This window comes from Neopelma chrysocephalum, unplaced genomic scaffold (assembly GCF_003984885.1).
Source record: "Neopelma chrysocephalum unplaced genomic scaffold, ASM398488v2 Primary Assembly neopelma1_24, whole genome shotgun sequence".
Classification (NCBI taxonomy): Eukaryota; Metazoa; Chordata; class Aves; order Passeriformes; family Pipridae; genus Neopelma; species Neopelma chrysocephalum.
The window spans coordinates 34,981,255-34,996,757 of NW_020897693.1; the positions used below are offsets into that span (position 1 = coordinate 34,981,255).

Genomic DNA, 15,503 nt, shown 5'->3' on the forward strand with positions numbered 1-15,503 from the left:
CTTCTAGCCTTTTCACCCACGAAGTTGTGGATCTGGCTTTCTCCTTTGCGCCTTCCACAGTAACATTTCCCTGAATCCATTACCAGTGAAAATAGTCCCACTCTACCTGTCTGAAGCTGTACACTCTGCTCTCCCTAGCACTGGCTCTGAAAGGGATTTCCTATGACCTGGTGCCAGTGAACCTCGTGAAGGATGGAGGACAGCAGGTAAGGATAGAGATACCATTGCTGTCTCCAAGAGTACTGAACTTGGGGATCCTGAGGAGGCTTGGGATTAGATAGAGGCTTTTTCCTCTCTTAAACATCCGTGACTGAATTCAAAAGTCTGAAGATCTTTTGCTCTTGCTTACCATGATATGACTGAACATATCTGGTGCACGGACTTCTGAGAAGCTGCACTGCACTTTAAACACAGACACAACCTCATTCAATTAGCACCAGAAAGCGTGTGTGTGTCAGGGTGCATGTGTCCAAAAGATGCTGAATGATATTGCAGGGGGCTGCAAAGGGCCTGCCAAAGGAAGGGGTGGGTTGCTAGAAGAACTCTTCACTGAGAACTTACTCGGGGGTCCATAAGAGGGAGTTGTGCCCTAGAAATACCACCAGCTCAATGTGCCAATATGGGCTAAGGCGGAGTTGGAGAACTAGAACAGTAATGCCAACACTGATGCAGGACCACCCATCCTGGGCATTGCAGTGATGGCTTATCAAGCGATAAGGCAGTCTGGCCCTGGATGCAGTGATCCCTGAGCCCCAGTGAGAGCTTGCTATAGGCTAATAGTACAGCATAACTTACTGAAAATATTAATATTGCAGTAAAGAGAAAAAAGAGGTAAAAAAAAGTTTAGTAACTGAGTTCTAGGGGAAGGAAAAAGAAAGAAGGATTTCTTATTGCTATAAAGTAAGGTCAGGTTTGTTTCCACAGTTTTCCGCTGAATTCAAGGCACTGAATCCAATGCAGCAAGTCCCAGCCTTGAAAATTGATGGCATCACCCTTTCTCAGTCGGTGAGTTACCAGCCCCATCCCTGTTAACCAGTCACTCCTGCCTGCTGCCCCATGTGGAGGGGATGGCTTTACCTTATCTTTTCCCTCAAAGCTCTCATCTGTGCATTGGAAAAGAGATGGCATTTATGATAAACAATCCCACTTGGGAACAGAAGTAGCACATAGTCTTTACTGGGAAGCTGCTGTCAAGGATTTGAGTTCAATTACGATTTGGTTCATAACTCTACCTTTCACTGTGCAATTTGTAGTCTGCCTTAGATGGCTGTGCCAGGATTTGCCTGAAATTACAGCTGGTCTAAATGACAACAGGTCACAAGCAGACATCAGAGGGGATATTCTGTTCCCCATGCTGGTTACAAATTTCATTCAAAAGCTGTTGTATCCTCTTGTATCAAATCCCCTTTCCAGGTGTTCAGGATGTGAACTTTTCCTTGGCTCTCCAATAACCTCCCATTATCTCTTTGTTCACTACAGCTAGCTATAATTCATTACCTCGAAGAGACACGGCCTAACCCCAGACTCCTGCCCCAAGATCCAAAGAAGAGAGCCCAAGTCAGAATGGTTGCTGATCACATTGCCTCAGGCATTCAACCACTCCAGGTACTGCCTTGTCAGACCTATGCAAATGAAAAAATCAGAAAGGATTTCCATCTCTGAAATTCTCAGTCTGTTTAAATTGTTGCCAGCCAACAGGGTGGCAGAACTTTAGACCTGTGAGTTAGCAGATGATATCTGTGCTTAGCCTATGCCTGATCTGCCAGTGGCAACAACAGCACGGTATTTCCAACACAGAAAATCCTATAACACCCCAGGGCTCTTTCCAGAAACACCTGAACCCATGTGGTTTTACTGCTGGGTCTAAGACATTAGAGGAAGAAGAGAATTGAGCAATCCAAAGGCAGAGGCAAAGGGATTCCCTGGGATCTGTTACGGAAGGACAGTGCCAAGAAAAAGATACAGCAAGGTGCATGATTCAATGACAGTGAGGTCAGGGCTGACCCAGTCCACTGAATTCAGGCTAGGGGTTCAGGCTTGGCAACTCCTTATCTTCCCTCTCCTCCTCCAGATGACACGGTGGGCAAGATCCATCCAGCAGCAGTAATCTAACCTAGAGGTTGCTTTGCCTTTGCAGAACCTGAGTGTCCTGAAACAAATAGGGGAGAGAAAAACAGAATGGGCTCAGAATTGTATTGCATCTGGCTTTCAAGGTACATCCCACATCTAAAATTATCAGCATTTTGATTGACCTGAATAGTGCTGCACCACTGGCATCCTACTTGACCTTTCAAGCAGAAAAACAGAAGCTTCTAGGCCGGTGTGCTGTGGTCCTGCCCTGCCGCAGAGACAGTGCTCTTCCTACCCAGAGTCCTTTGCCCAGGACTGGTAGTTTTCCAGGGTCTCAGCGGAAAAATGCTGCCCATAGGGCACTACCACTGCTGCACATGGAAGAAGGGAAGTCTGGGGCCATCCTCCACACTGCAGCAGTTGATTCACTCTCAAGCATGAGGGCTCACAGCACTTCTTTCCATCCAGCTGCTCCCAAACTAGTGCCTTTTGCTTTAAAGTTCTATTTATCTATATATACATATATATATATATGTATTTGCTTTTGTAATCAGACAACAGATATCTGATGGCAAACTCCGACAATGTCTAGCAAGTAGCAGAGTATTTCTTTACCTCTTTAGGAGAAGTAAGGTGCTTTTTGTTTCTTCAAAACCTTTTCCCCCATGTGCTGCAATGACAGGCCCATCTTCACTGCTGGACAGACACAAACTGACTGAACCTTTGCATTTCTCCCCTCTCCTTTCACATATTCTACATTATCCTCTTAGTATTTCAGCTGCATTGTCTGAAGCAACTGAAATCACCCTGGGTCCAAAAAATCTGAAGGACCCTAAAGACTCCCATAACTAAGCTGTTGTAAGATTCCTGTTCCTTCTAGTTTCTGTCCCAAATTGGTCCTTTTTCATACTCTGTTCATGGTCAAAATGCCCTTGTTCATAATCATCAGTCTAAAATGTCTTTGGTGTCCTCTTCAAGTGAATTTCCAATGTCTCACTCCAGTGTACCACCTCTCTTGACAGCACTGGAGCAGATTCTACAGCACACTGCTGGACGCTACTGTGTGGGGGATGAAGTAAGTATCTGAGAGAGTGTTGTGTACCATTACAGAACCGAAAACGCCAGTATCTTCCCTAAAATAGGAAAGAAAATTAGTTGAGGAGACAGAGCACAAACCCATCCTGTGCCTGAAGTTACATGCAGTGCCTTCACCATAAGAAAAAACAGCTGCACGAATTCTACTTAGGCCATTACTGAGTGACAAAGAGTTATGGAGATATTTACTTGTCCCTGCCTATAACCTGCTGATGGCCGGATTCTGCAGCTGTATCTAGGATCAGGCTGTTACTAGACAATGTGGAAGCAGATGATATATATTTCATCTTTAAGAGATCTGCAGTTAAAAGTGTAGTCACAGGGGCAAATCTTGGCTTAAGAAACATGGGTTCAGTTCTTACCTCTGTTCTGTGAAATCTTTAACCAACTTGTGTTTTTCTGCTCTGATTCTCCAGTTTTAACATGGACAGATTTCACAGAGCTCACATACAAGCTGTTCTGACCCTTACCAAACTAGAGGCAGCTCAGGCTTCTTCCATTTAGTAGTTCTGCTTGGCAGGCAATTGGATCTTTCTTATAAAAGTGGAGGAAAAAAGGAAGGCTCCTGCAATATCCTGTGATGCAGAGAATTGTCTAATAGCAGCCTTATGGAGCCCTTGGAGGGCAAAGGCTACTTAGGAGATCTAATCTTGGAGAATAATGTGTTCTCTGAGAAGGACCCAGGACTTTGTGACCTGGGAAGTGGGGTGGGGGCAGCTGCCTCTGTGCAGGTAGGCAGCTGGCAGCATTGTCCTTGAGTCTTCTTTTCAGGTTGCAAGTCTCTGAGCCTGTGTGCAGAGGCCCTATCACATATCAAGCCTTGACATCGGCAGGAGCTGCTTGATACTCCTGCAGTGCAAACAAGCAATATTTACTCATCTTTTCCCAGCCATGCAAACACCACTCTCCCTCCATCACGTCCCTCAGCAGCTTGCCAGCAGACCTGTTTGCTCAGAGGCAGTTGCCTTAGAAGCAGTGTCCTTCAGGCTAGCATGATCAGCTGGTAATTTAAAAACAAAACACAAAACACCAAAAAACCCTAAAGGCTGATGGCTTCTTCTAGTAGTGACTGCTATGAAGTTCTTTTCCTTGTACTGTCGTTGCATTATTTAATGCTGGATTAAATAATTAGATTGCCATGACAACTCCTCTTACTGGCTGATAAAATGTCTATCCTGCTCTCGAAGCCTGCCACCACTGTGAAGTGTGATGGAACAGGCACTGAGTTACTGTAACCCCTTTTTTCTGCTACATTTGTAGGTTTCCATGGCTGATCTGTGCTTGGTGCCTCAAGTTGCCAATGCTGAAAGGTAATTAAGGATAAACTTGAGGCGTTCTTAGAGGGCACCTACTCTTTGTGCTGGGCTGTCAGACCTTGCCTTCTGCTGCTCCTTGTGTCTGTTAGAAAGTATCCCTTCTGCCTGTCCTATCCCGTTTTGGCTCTTCTTTCCATGAATTATCCTATGTAATATATATTGTCTCTTTTTGAAGCTCTTAGAAATAAGGAGCAGTGCTCTCTTCTCAGAGGGTCCTAGGGGAAACCTGATCTATGACCTTAGAAAAGCTGAGGTTGCCCTCACTCCACGTTCTCTACAGCACATAGGAGGAAAAGATTCATCTATATTTATTTAAAGCATTAAACATATACAAGTAATGGCTGCATGATTCCCAGGAAAAGTAGAGTGCCTCCTTACCTGTGCTGCACATTGTATAAAAGTCTGGTAAAGATCACAGAATCACACAATCATTGGGGTTGGAAGGGAATTCTGAAGGTCATCTAGCCCAACAACTCGCCTGCTAAAGCAGGTTCATCTAGAGCAAGTGGCACAGGATCACATCCAGGTAGGTTTTGAGTATCTCTAGAGAAGGAGGTTTCACAGCCTCTCCAGGAACTAATTAAGCTTTCTAGCATTTTATTTTCAACCGACAAGGACAAATCTTTTTTGTTATTATAAATGACTGTGAGATTCTCCCATACTGGGCAGGCATAGCATACTGCTCTGTCCTTCGGCTCGCTGCTGTACTGGTTGTCCAACTCTTAGTACTTCATCAATTCTTTTCCTTTTGCAGATTCAAAGTGGACATGGGTCCATATCCCACAATAACCAGAATAAATAAAGCTCTCTTGGAGTTAGAGGCCTTCAAAGTAAGCCATCCATCCCAGCAGCCAGATACTCCTGCAGAGCTGCAAGCTTGAAGCCCTTCTACTCATTAAATCTAGTCAGCTGAAGTGACAAAGAAAACAACACCTACAGTTTGAGTAGGACTTCAGTGCCAGCAGGAAGTCCTAGTACTATTGTCTCCCATTTGTCTGGGTGGGAAGAAGGACAGACGACCTCCAAGGAGCCTGGATAACTAAGAGGAGTATGCCTGTGCTGGAATGCTTACAGCTACTATTTTTTTCTGTCTAATCTATCTCCATAAAGCAGATTAAAGCAGAAGCATCCATAATTATCATAAGTTCCCTTTGTATGGCTTTGGGTTGGGGAACATGGCCACAAACAACTGTGAGCCAATTCTGGACTCCCCATAGGTGCAGCTTCTTTCTACCATCTACAGAAAGAGCATCAAGGAATCAGTATATACACTGTGCTTGTCCTTGGAGCTGCCTCAGAGCTATGGCATAGTCATCAGTGCCATGGATATAAACAGTAAGAGTTAGTCTCTGATGGAAGACAGCTTAATCCTAACCTTTGTTGGGTCTCATGGATCTTGAAAGAGCTAAGTCAGCAACTCTGCCACCCCTTGCAAATAAGAGAATTACTACCTGGGACAGAGGACTTGTACCCATTCCTTATGTAGCAGCAGTCGCACAGAATTTATCATAAAGGTCTGTCTAGAGCAACGCTAAGTGATTGTGCCATAGTCAGCAAGGCACAACCAGCTCTCTCCCATACACTGAAAATTACATTCCTTTTCCCTCAAACACTATTCTAGGTGTTTTCCTAGTTTTCAGCTGCAGACTGTTGCCTAAGGGAATCCCACCCAGGTTCCCTCGAAACCAGAATCATACTTTCACTATGAGGACTTTCCAAGTGGCAGGAATAAATCCTATTCCACTCATCCCAAGTGAAACGAAACACCTGAGTCACCTTCAGAGTTGAAAGCACTCCAGGAACTCCAGCCCAAAAACCTGCAGGGCAAGAAGGGAAACCCAGATCCTCGTGTCTGTGTTCCTGTGGAGGCTTAGATCAGATCTCACTGAATGTTTTGGCACCCAAGCCCAGGTATCAAGACATCCACAGGGGATGGAATTTCTGCCAGTCTGATACTGTATATCAGCTACCCTAAGAGAACAATACCCACAGCCTTCAGAAAGATGTTACAAACTTCCAGTCTTTTGTGCCAAGGTGGCATTCACCTACATACAGATACGTGGACCGCAACATTGCTTGGACTCATTTATTGCCATCCATGTCTGCATTTAGGCTGGTGAAGAGCCCTTGCTGTTCAGGCTCATTTTGAGTATTCTGCATTATCCTAGGTCCAGCTTGATCTTGACTGTGCTGTTGTAAAAGGTTCCTGCACAGTTGGAGCCCCCAAAGACCAACACCGTGTGCAGGCTGTGCTCCTCTTTGTTCTCCTTGTCCACATCCATCAGGTGAGCGGGAGTCAGGTCAAGCAATGTGTGGCCAGCTCGGGGCACAGAGCAGAGGTCATGGTGGATCACTGTGCTCCATGAAAGAGTATCTGAAGTAGAAAGAGGCTATCAATACTGACAAACCCACTCCTAGTGCAAGGGATGAAACAAATGGACCAGACTACGTGTTCTGAAACGCCACTGCAGCCCCACAGTCACCTTCAGCTATGGAAACAGGGCAGGAGAGTCACTTACCTAGGTGGAAGACAAAGGCATCATGTAGGGCTCCCATGGCATTGCAGCCTCCACTGATCAGAACCTTCTGGCCTGAAACAGCCAGAGCTGCATGAAAACTGCAACCAAAGCAAAGCAAAGGTGACTACAGCAGCACCACAGTACCTCTCCAAGTACTGAGGAGACCAAACAATACAGTGCACTAGCACACAGCAGAAAAGTTACCCTAGCCTGAAAGGCAGATTTCCAGGGAGACTAAGGGGTCTGTACACCCCAGCACCATAGGGGCACCAACAAGGACAGGAATTCCTAATCCCACAGCAGAGGAGCCACTGTATTTTGACTAGTGGGACAGAGATATGCAACTGAGTCTGATCACCAGCACTGTTTAAACCTGGCTTCAAGGAGAAAGGACAGAGGAAGAAGATAGATCCTGGTCTGCAATAGGATCTTACCAACGTGCAGAAGGCTGTCCTGCGAGCAGGGGGACTGGTGTGTACTCCATGAAACCTGACAGCCAGGGAAAAGGCAGGTGAAATGTCCAAAAAGCTCAGCCTCATAACTAGACAAAAACTTCAATGCTTTGCCACATCAGCAACCTGCTTTCTCTATTACCCAGCTTCTTCAAAAAAAGCAGTCTTGTTTTTCTCTATTCCCTCCTCCATTACCCCAGAAAGGTGGGGGTTTGTTTTGGTGGGAGGTTTTTTTCGTTTGTTGTTTTGGGGGGGGGTTGTTAGTTTTTTTTTCCCCCTTTTTTTTAATGCCATAGTTCTTCCATCTCCATTGTCTAGTCAGGAGTTTTTATACTGTTATTGCTACCTTCCCACTAAGCATGCCTCACCCCCCCAGTCCCTGTCTTAGGATGGACCTTCCCAAGGCAGCCAAGACTTTCTTACCCAGATCCAGAATGTGCATGTCACTGAGGTAGAGAGAAGTCCTCCGACCCCCAAAAATCAGCAGCTTGTTTTTCAGTAGAGTAGCTGAATGCCTGGGCAGAGGGGAAGTAAGTGAATAAAATATCTTTAGCAAGTTCCCAAAACTTCCATTTTAGCCTTGGCTTCTTATATTGGGGTGCCATAGCTTCAGTCTACACCTGCCTCTACCCATAGCCACTGCAGCCCAAGGACAGAATCCCATCAGGATTCATGACAGAAGGTACTGAGAGTCACATTGCTCAAAACATAGCCCTATTTTAAACGGTGGAGAACAATCACCTAATATTTAGGGAATTACACTTGATGGGGGAGGGAAGGTGAGCAGAGGTTTCCCATTCTTTTTCTGAGGGCTAGAATTAGAGCACTCTCACCCAAACCTAGGCAGAGGCTTCTCCCCTTCTGAGATGGGCTGATACCAAATTTCATGCTCTGGATTGAAGACATAGAGCACATTGCTGCAGGGTGCAACTGCCAGTGATGCCTTTTTGGGGAAAGTTCCTCCAAAAACAAAGAGCTCCTTTTGGTAGATGGTTGCACTGTGGTAGGTGAGCACTGGTATCCTCCCTTTAGCCTGGAAAAAGTTCAACATATGCTTATTACAAGAAGCACATTATTTGCTGCATGACCCATGGGAAAGGGGCCCACATCGTGCAGTGAGTTTGACAAGTCTCAGCTTCCACTTTGTTGGCTCCCCAGCCAGATCTTTGCTGCACAAGTAGACAGTACATTCTTTGCATACTCTGCACCACCAGAATGCTCTGATAAGAGAAGGAAGTCAATCTCCCACACCACCTTCCTCAGAAGATGACAGGGAACAGAAAGATCTCATCCAGGCTTACTCTATAAAAGCCATCTTGTACCTTAGCCCGGAAAAGGACAGATAGTCCCTTGCTGACAGGTTCTTCTCAGAGTTCTGCTGTGCTCAGAGAAGTCCCTGGTTTGAGAAGACCAGCTCTTCACCTCAGCATCTGATGCTGCTCTCAATGGCACCATATAAAATGAGAGGCCGTTTCCCTCTACTGCTTGTACCTCCCACCCATGAGCCTGGCCAGACACAGCTCCCTGCAGCAACCATTTTTTCACCTTGCTTCATTCATTGTAGGCACAGCTCCTGATTTCTGTCAAGCTTGCGGCTTTTCAACATAGCCTTCTTTTATCTGTCAAACCCAACTAAGCATCTCAGCTAACCTGCAACAACAGTGGACCAAAGCTACTGGAATAAGGACATAGGCACACTGATTGCAGAACCTGCCACCCCTCCAATGCTTTTGTCTGGGAAGAGATGCAGTACTCACAGCCACAAGGAGCCATTTCCAGGTGACTGTGTCCAGAATGTAAATGCTGCTGTAGTCTTTGTCCTCCCTTATGCCCCCAAAGATGTAGATACGCTTGGTGTCAGGGTCGTAGGTAGCTGTGTGACCGTGCAAGCATGATGGCATGGTGTTTTGTAGCTGGAAACCCACTGGAAGCCACAAATCACTGTCTGTGGGAGCAACATCAGAGAGATGGTGTGGGAGTTCAGCAATGCTCTTTGATTTATCTAGATTTTTAAAATATGCCCTAAAATCTTTACTCAAAACCTTGCTCCCTTTGTCTCCTCCTCTCCTTTGATCCAGGGCTAGAGGGAACTCTCATGTATATACATGCTCCTGTATAAGGAATGAAGGGGAATAGCAAAGTGAAAGAGAGGACCAGTGAGGTGCAGAAAGACACAATGCACTGGAGTTGCATCCCAACTTCACTAGCACAGACTGCAACCTGCTTTTACCCCCTAAAATTCCCCCAACTCTTTCCAGAACTTATACCTTAGCTCCTAGAGATCTCTCACATACAACCCCAGAGCCTCAGACGGCACTCTATGCTGTCAGCTCAGCTTGGTGACCACACTAGAAGATGTGACACCTTTGCTGTCCCCTCCATATGCACAGACCCCCACGTGCCCCCTCCCATTTTCATGAGTTGTCCTTGAGCCCCACTGCTCTTGTTGACTTTGACAGCCCTCAAGTTCCCACCAATTTCCAGCTTCCAGAGCACATCCTTGCAGGACTGCTGATCGACACCTTCTCCACCAACCAGAACAGCTGTCCCCAGGTCACTGAGGCACATAGCATGGCACCACCGAGGGCTGGGACTGCCTGAGGAGAGGAGAGCACAGGGCTGTGAGCAGAGTCACATAAGACAGCCTCAACTGCCTTCCCTGCTGGGGAGAACAAGACAGCTGAATGCTTAAAGGGAAGAAGTGGGAAGGCAAGGACCCCAGTCCCTTCACTCTGCAGTGGCAAAAGACATAGCTCCCTGAGGAACCTTTTCAGATGGCTCAGGGGAATAATTGCTGTACTAGGAGAGACACTGTGAGCAGAGTAGCTGGATGTAGGATGCATACAAGGCTTCCACTTCAGACAGGCTTGGATGTTCATTGATTATCCATCCCCAAAAGTGATATCCCAGTTGTGCTATCCCCTTGTGTTACTCCTAGTGACGGAGGGCTACCCAGGGACAGTTAGTGCCCAAGATAGAACAATCAGAAGCCTGGAGCTGCTTCCAGAGATATTCCTTGTGCTGCTCTGTTCCTCCTCCTTTGCTCTCCCAGGCTCCTGCAGTTGGCTGAGCAAGCGAAATCAAAATCTATTCCACATCTTACCCTTTTCCTCAAAGGGCTATGCACCCAGAGGTGTTCCTGAGATTCAGAGGGGCTACAGAAGCATATTGGAGAGCCTGACAGTACTGGAAGCACCTATACTGATGGCAGTTGCATGGAGAGGAACAGTATATACACACAACGTACTTATTGCCCTTGATCACTGGGGAGATACAGGACAAAGCATAAGAGGCTTTTGACATTAAAGGGAAGGACTAGCATCATCGAGTGACTGAAAAGACAAATTGCAACAGGAACCAAATCCTCACCTTGCAACTCCTTCACAGCCAGATCTGCAGAGGGAACACAGAGATGGCCTCATAAAGAAAGCAGCCAGCAGATATATCATGAAATCTTCACAGTTTAAGAGCCCTTTGATCTTCCTTTCTCCAACCCCCAGCACAAAACTACCTCATTGCAATAAACAAGGTGCAAAATCAAGAATCATGAAGAAAGTCTCATCAGAAGAAATCCCAAAAACAGGTAAGAGTAGGGCACACTTCATTTGACTGCCATCATGCTGTAACCATTGCATTTTACCCCTCTAATGGAAACTCATTTCCCCCTTCTCACACTGCCTGCAGCATAAGGATGGAGCTATATTTGCCTTTGTGAGAAGCAAGCCAAGTCCCAGTAAGTCATTTCACACAGGTACCACTGAGTAATTGTCCAATTTTTACACGTAAACTTGGTAACACCCTAGAGCTGACTTGGAATTCACACTCCAGAAGCCTAAGGTTTTGTTTCCAAACCCTTTGGCAGTTACCTGCTCACTAATGAAAAGTCACTACAATTATGCTAATTATATATATATATATATTCCTTTTCATATTCTCTATACCATAATAATAAGCAATGTCTTTTATGGACCAAGTGGCATGCTGTTAGTAGGGGAACAAACAGACTAATGGAGATGTTACAGGATGTTCTATTAGGTAACTTTCCTGTGCCTCAATTTACTCTTTTGTAACACAAGGCTACATGATATTCACCTTCACTTATAAAAACTTTTTTACTTGTATGAAGTGATAGGCATATTGTGTCATGGTACAAAGTGTTGACGCTAGGAATATCTTATGTTTTATTTCTGGCCTTTTCCTGACAGGCAAAAATTCATCAAGCATTTGATCCAGGAATAAAGAGCATTCTCAGCATTTGCAAGCCAACACAGACAAGCCTCTCATGCCTTGGAGGTATAAAGAGGAGTGGGAAGTTGCAGCCCAGCAGCATTGACTGATCATTCAGACAAGATCTGTAAAATAAAGCTGAAAGCTACCAGAGTTACCTTCTTCATCAAGATCTCTCTCAGATGCTGTGGGTTCAAATAAAATTTTCCTGGGCTTCTTGGAGTGGACTCTTGGTGGTCCTTGGACAGGACTATTCGTCCAGGTCTCATTGGATTTCACCTTGCCAGATGGTGGCTTCAGGGCATAGGGTACTACCAGGGCCCTCAGTGGTGCATGGACATCCTTCCTCCCAGGCCTGGATCCTCTAGCAGCCGCCTCTGAGCTTTGGCTCTTAACCTGTGACAAGAGTCCCAATGAAATCAGCTCTGAAGACCTGAGGCTACTGTGAATTGTCTGTTACTGGGCCAGAGATTAGTTTCACATGGTGCTTGTTTTCAGGCTCATCTTCCCATTGAGTCCTAAGGGCCAGCATGCCAACAGTATCAGCTGCCAAACAGATGCTGAGCAATGCAGCTAACTGCTGCTGTGTGCTGCGGTCCACTTCTAGGCTGCTGGGCACAGCTGAACAAGGCAACTGGAAGGGCAAAAAGGCCCTCTGTGTCAGTAGCAAAAAGGCTGTACAATCATCCCACCAAGCACCGTTAAATTCAACCTTTCCAAAGGCATTTCAATGAAGAATACATCTTTCTCTAGCACAAGTGAATCTTTGGCTCCAAAACTTTCTTAGCAATGTCTAACCAAAAGAGTGGCAAGAAATGTCTCTGCTAGACATCAAGTGAATGGCCACTGATGAGGGGGAAAGTTACTAAGGAGAGGGTGAAATAACAAGAGGAAGGTTCCAGGACACACATACCTCAATAGGATCCTCCAGATCCTGGCCAACAGGTCTATCATCTGCTGGAAACACTGGTGACTGGGTAGTCTCTGGGACAAGGAAGGGGTGGGCAGGTGTACTGCTGGAGACACCTCGGAGCAGCTGTGGCAGAAAAAGTAACAAAATAAAAGGACATAACAACCATGCCAGCCTCCAACCACAAAGGGTGGACAAAAAGATGTCTTGCAAGGGACAGATTCCCTGCAGTGGTATAGCCCACATTTCATCTCCCGCACCAACAGAATAAACAAGAAAAAGGAAAGCCAGGCACTGCAATATGCTAAATCCAAGGGCTTCAGTACAAGGTAAAACAACTGTGTAAGACTCAGGAGAGAGTGGAACTGGAAGTGAACTGCTCTCTGTTGCCAGTCTCCTGCAACATAGGTGCTCTGGCAAAGCTGTGTTTAGAGGGTATGCCTGGAGCATCACAGAGGGCTTGCGCTCAGATCCACATTTGTCAGCTCTACCTTGGAGTAGCAAAGAAAAGGAAAAGGAGAGGATGGGAGAAGAAATTCTGTGGCTCAAAAATGATAACATTTGGGATCCCAGGCAGGAGGAAAGGAGAATGTCAGTTGTCTTACCTGTCCATTGACAGTCAGGACAAGCCTCACAGGGTTGCCTTTATCCATCTCTTTCAATGAGGCCATGAAAATATCCATTCTCCAGTCATCTTCCCACACCAGAGACCTGCACAAGGGACCACCATGGGTTTTCAGCCCACAACTGACACTGACCAGGGCAAAATTCCTGCTCCTACGCTAGACAGTAATAGCCCAAAGCCAAAAAAGATCCAGCCCTGAAAGCAGCCAAAAGGAAGCTGAAAACATCACTAGAGAGAAATACTATAGTGGAGGACCAGCAGGCCTGAGCAGCTTTGGGACTACACCAGCAGAAGCAGGCAGCACCAGAGATCAGAAAGCTTTTTCAACATGCCCTTCCTGACATCCTAGCAGCTCCTGCCATAACCTTCGTGTGGGCTCCAGCATGCCAATGCACTGTGGTGTGACTCCTGGGGACACCAGCACTTCCACTGTGATGCTCGTGTCTGGAGAGTAACAGCTCCAGTCTCCCAGGCTGAACACCACCAGCTGCTTTGGCAAAGGCAGGGGCAACCAAGCCTGGAAACCCATCCTGCTGGACTGGCTGCAAGGGAAGAAAAACACCACATATAATCATCAAGGAGCAAAATGAATGCTAAAAAAAAAAAAAAATACATTAACAGGCCTAAAATCACACATGCCAGAAACGGGGAAAGGAGAAGGCTTGTGTCATTTGAAGATGAAACCATGCAAGGGTGTAATGATGAAAATAACGGGTAGACTGGGCAGGGAGCGCCGCCACGAGCTAGGGCAGCGCAGCCGTGCGGGCAGGGGCAGCTCCAGAGACCAGGGCCAAGGCCAGGCGTGCGGCTGCCCCCGGCCTCGGGGGAGCCCAATCCTGGCAGGGGCCGGGCCGCGTTGGCCCCACCGCTGCCGCGCAGACCCCGGGGCGGGGCCGGGCCGGGCCGTACCTGCCGAGGCGCCGCGGCGGCTCCCGCAGAGCCCACAGCACGTAGAAAGCGAGGCCGCCCCGCAGGGCGCGGCCCGCGGGCCCCGGCCGGCCCCGGCGGCGGGCGGGCAGCATCGCGACGGGCGGGGGGGAGTCGCCGGGGCCGCCATTAAGGCGCCGCGGGGCAGCGGGGGCGGCCCCGGCCATCCCCGCCCCGGCCCCACAGCTGCACAGGGGCTCGGCAGGCCCGCCCTGCCCGCGCCTTCTCGGCCAGTGTTGGGAGCGCCCGAGCCCCGGGGCGGGAGCAAGGCCAAGGCCATCCCCGCTCACGGCGGTGCCGGTGGCAGCCTTGGCAAGCAAGGAGGCGGTCGGGGGAGCAGGGCCGGCTTCTGGCCCTCCGAAGCCGGGCCAACCCCTTGCCTTTGTATCAAATTATACCCATTACAGAATAATTAGGTCGGAAAAGACCTCTGAGATCATCGTGTTCATCCATTGACTGAACACCACCCTGTGAACTAGACCATGGCACTAAGCGCAAGGTCCAGTCTTTCCTTAAAACACCTCCAGGGACAGTGACTCCACCACCTCCCTGGGCAGCCCATTCCAATATCTAGTCACCCTGTCTGTGAAGAAATTCCTCCTAATGTCTAATCTGAACCTCCCCTGGTGCAGCTTCACATTATGTCCTTTCTTCCTGTCATTAGTTGCCTGGGAGAAGAGGCCGACCCCCACGTGGCTACAGTCTCAGGTAGTTGTAGAGAGCAATAAGGTCTCCCCTGAGCCTCCTCTTCTGCATGCTGAACAACCACAGCTCTCTTAGCTGTTCCTCATAGGGCTTGTGCTCCATACCTTCACCATTTCTAGAGTCTAAGCCATATGTCCGTTTCCAGAGAGGGATAATTTGCTTGCTGATTCCTAAATGATGGTATCTGTACAAATTTCTTGTAGCCTTCACAAAAAGGAGCAGGTGTGAACCTTGCTTCTTTTACTTGGCAGTCAGGGTTCCTATCAATGCAAGGCAGGATGGTGGCAGATACTCCTTAAACAATAATTACATGTGTGTGTATGTATTACTACAGAGCCTCCATTGTGTATCCAATACCACCTGTCTAACAATGGCTCTGCTAAGCTGAAAACTGCTGTTGATAATCAAACACCACTAAAGGCAATGACAAGACTTCAGCACCCAAAGAACAATATTCTCCCTGTGCAGCTGAATCAGGGAAGAGTTGCTTCCCTGGCAAGGCCAACAAAGCCTGCTGCAAGGCCTTTGCTGAGCAGCTCATTATCAGAGTGTTTCTGCTGCAGCCCAACCACAAAAATTATGGACTCTGGAGCAAAAAGAACTAATGTATCACTTCCCTGCATTGCCACTGTTTTCCTTACTTTTCCTCTTGCCCAT

At 47.3% G+C, this 15,503-nt stretch overlaps 2 protein-coding genes across 12 annotated transcripts in view; one reads left to right on the plus strand and one right to left on the minus strand.

Annotated features, from left to right (window-relative positions):
* Positions 1–5,625, plus strand: part of GSTZ1 (glutathione S-transferase zeta 1) — a 13,322-nt gene extending 7,697 nt beyond the window's left edge. For 4 of the 11 annotated variants that reach the window (XM_027672437.1, XM_027672448.1, XM_027672485.1 and 1 more), the window contains 7 exons: positions 139–206; positions 925–1,005; positions 1,480–1,605; positions 2,138–2,213; positions 3,093–3,145; positions 4,426–4,475; positions 5,236–5,625. In XM_027672437.1, the coding sequence (XP_027528238.1) occupies positions 139–206; positions 925–1,005; positions 1,480–1,605; positions 2,138–2,213; positions 3,093–3,145; positions 4,426–4,475; positions 5,236–5,362 (581 nt within the window). In that variant the 3' untranslated portion in view covers positions 5,363–5,625. Of the gene's footprint in view, positions 1–60; positions 207–924; positions 1,006–1,479; positions 1,606–2,137; positions 2,214–3,092; positions 3,146–4,425; positions 4,476–5,235 lie in introns of those variants that run through there. The other 7 variants (XM_027672495.1, XM_027672505.1, XM_027672473.1 and 4 more) reach the window with 6 other exon arrangements.
* Positions 5,626–5,862: 237 nt separating this feature from the next.
* Positions 5,863–14,308, minus strand: LOC113974913. The gene is made up of 13 exons (XM_027698468.1): positions 14,124–14,308; positions 13,580–13,756; positions 13,195–13,300; positions 12,593–12,715; positions 11,838–12,075; positions 10,822–10,869; positions 9,927–10,049; positions 9,210–9,397; positions 8,286–8,485; positions 7,876–7,967; positions 7,435–7,489; positions 7,001–7,098; positions 5,863–6,855 (listed from the first exon to the last, which is right to left on the minus strand). The coding sequence occupies exons 1-13, from the start codon at positions 14,306–14,308 to the stop codon at positions 6,641–6,643; spliced, it is 1,848 nt and encodes a 615-aa protein (XP_027554269.1). The 3' UTR covers positions 5,863–6,640.
* Positions 14,309–15,503: the final 1,195 nt, after the last annotated feature.

Bases quoted from the DNA above. Each gene is read 5' to 3' on its own strand.
- LOC113974913 (XM_027698468.1), bottom strand. From the start codon at position 14,308: ATGGCCGGGGCCGCCCCCGCTGCCCCGCGGCGCCTTAATGGCGGCCCC. The intron at 13,301-13,579 runs GTTATGGCAGGA...TCCCTTGTGCAG, and splicing joins ATGCTGGAGCCCACACGAAG to GTCTCTGGTGTGGGAAGATG. The intron at 7,490-7,875 runs GTAAGAAAGTCT...CCTGGCTGTCAG, and splicing joins CATGCACATTCTGGATCTGG to GTTTCATGGAGTACACACCA.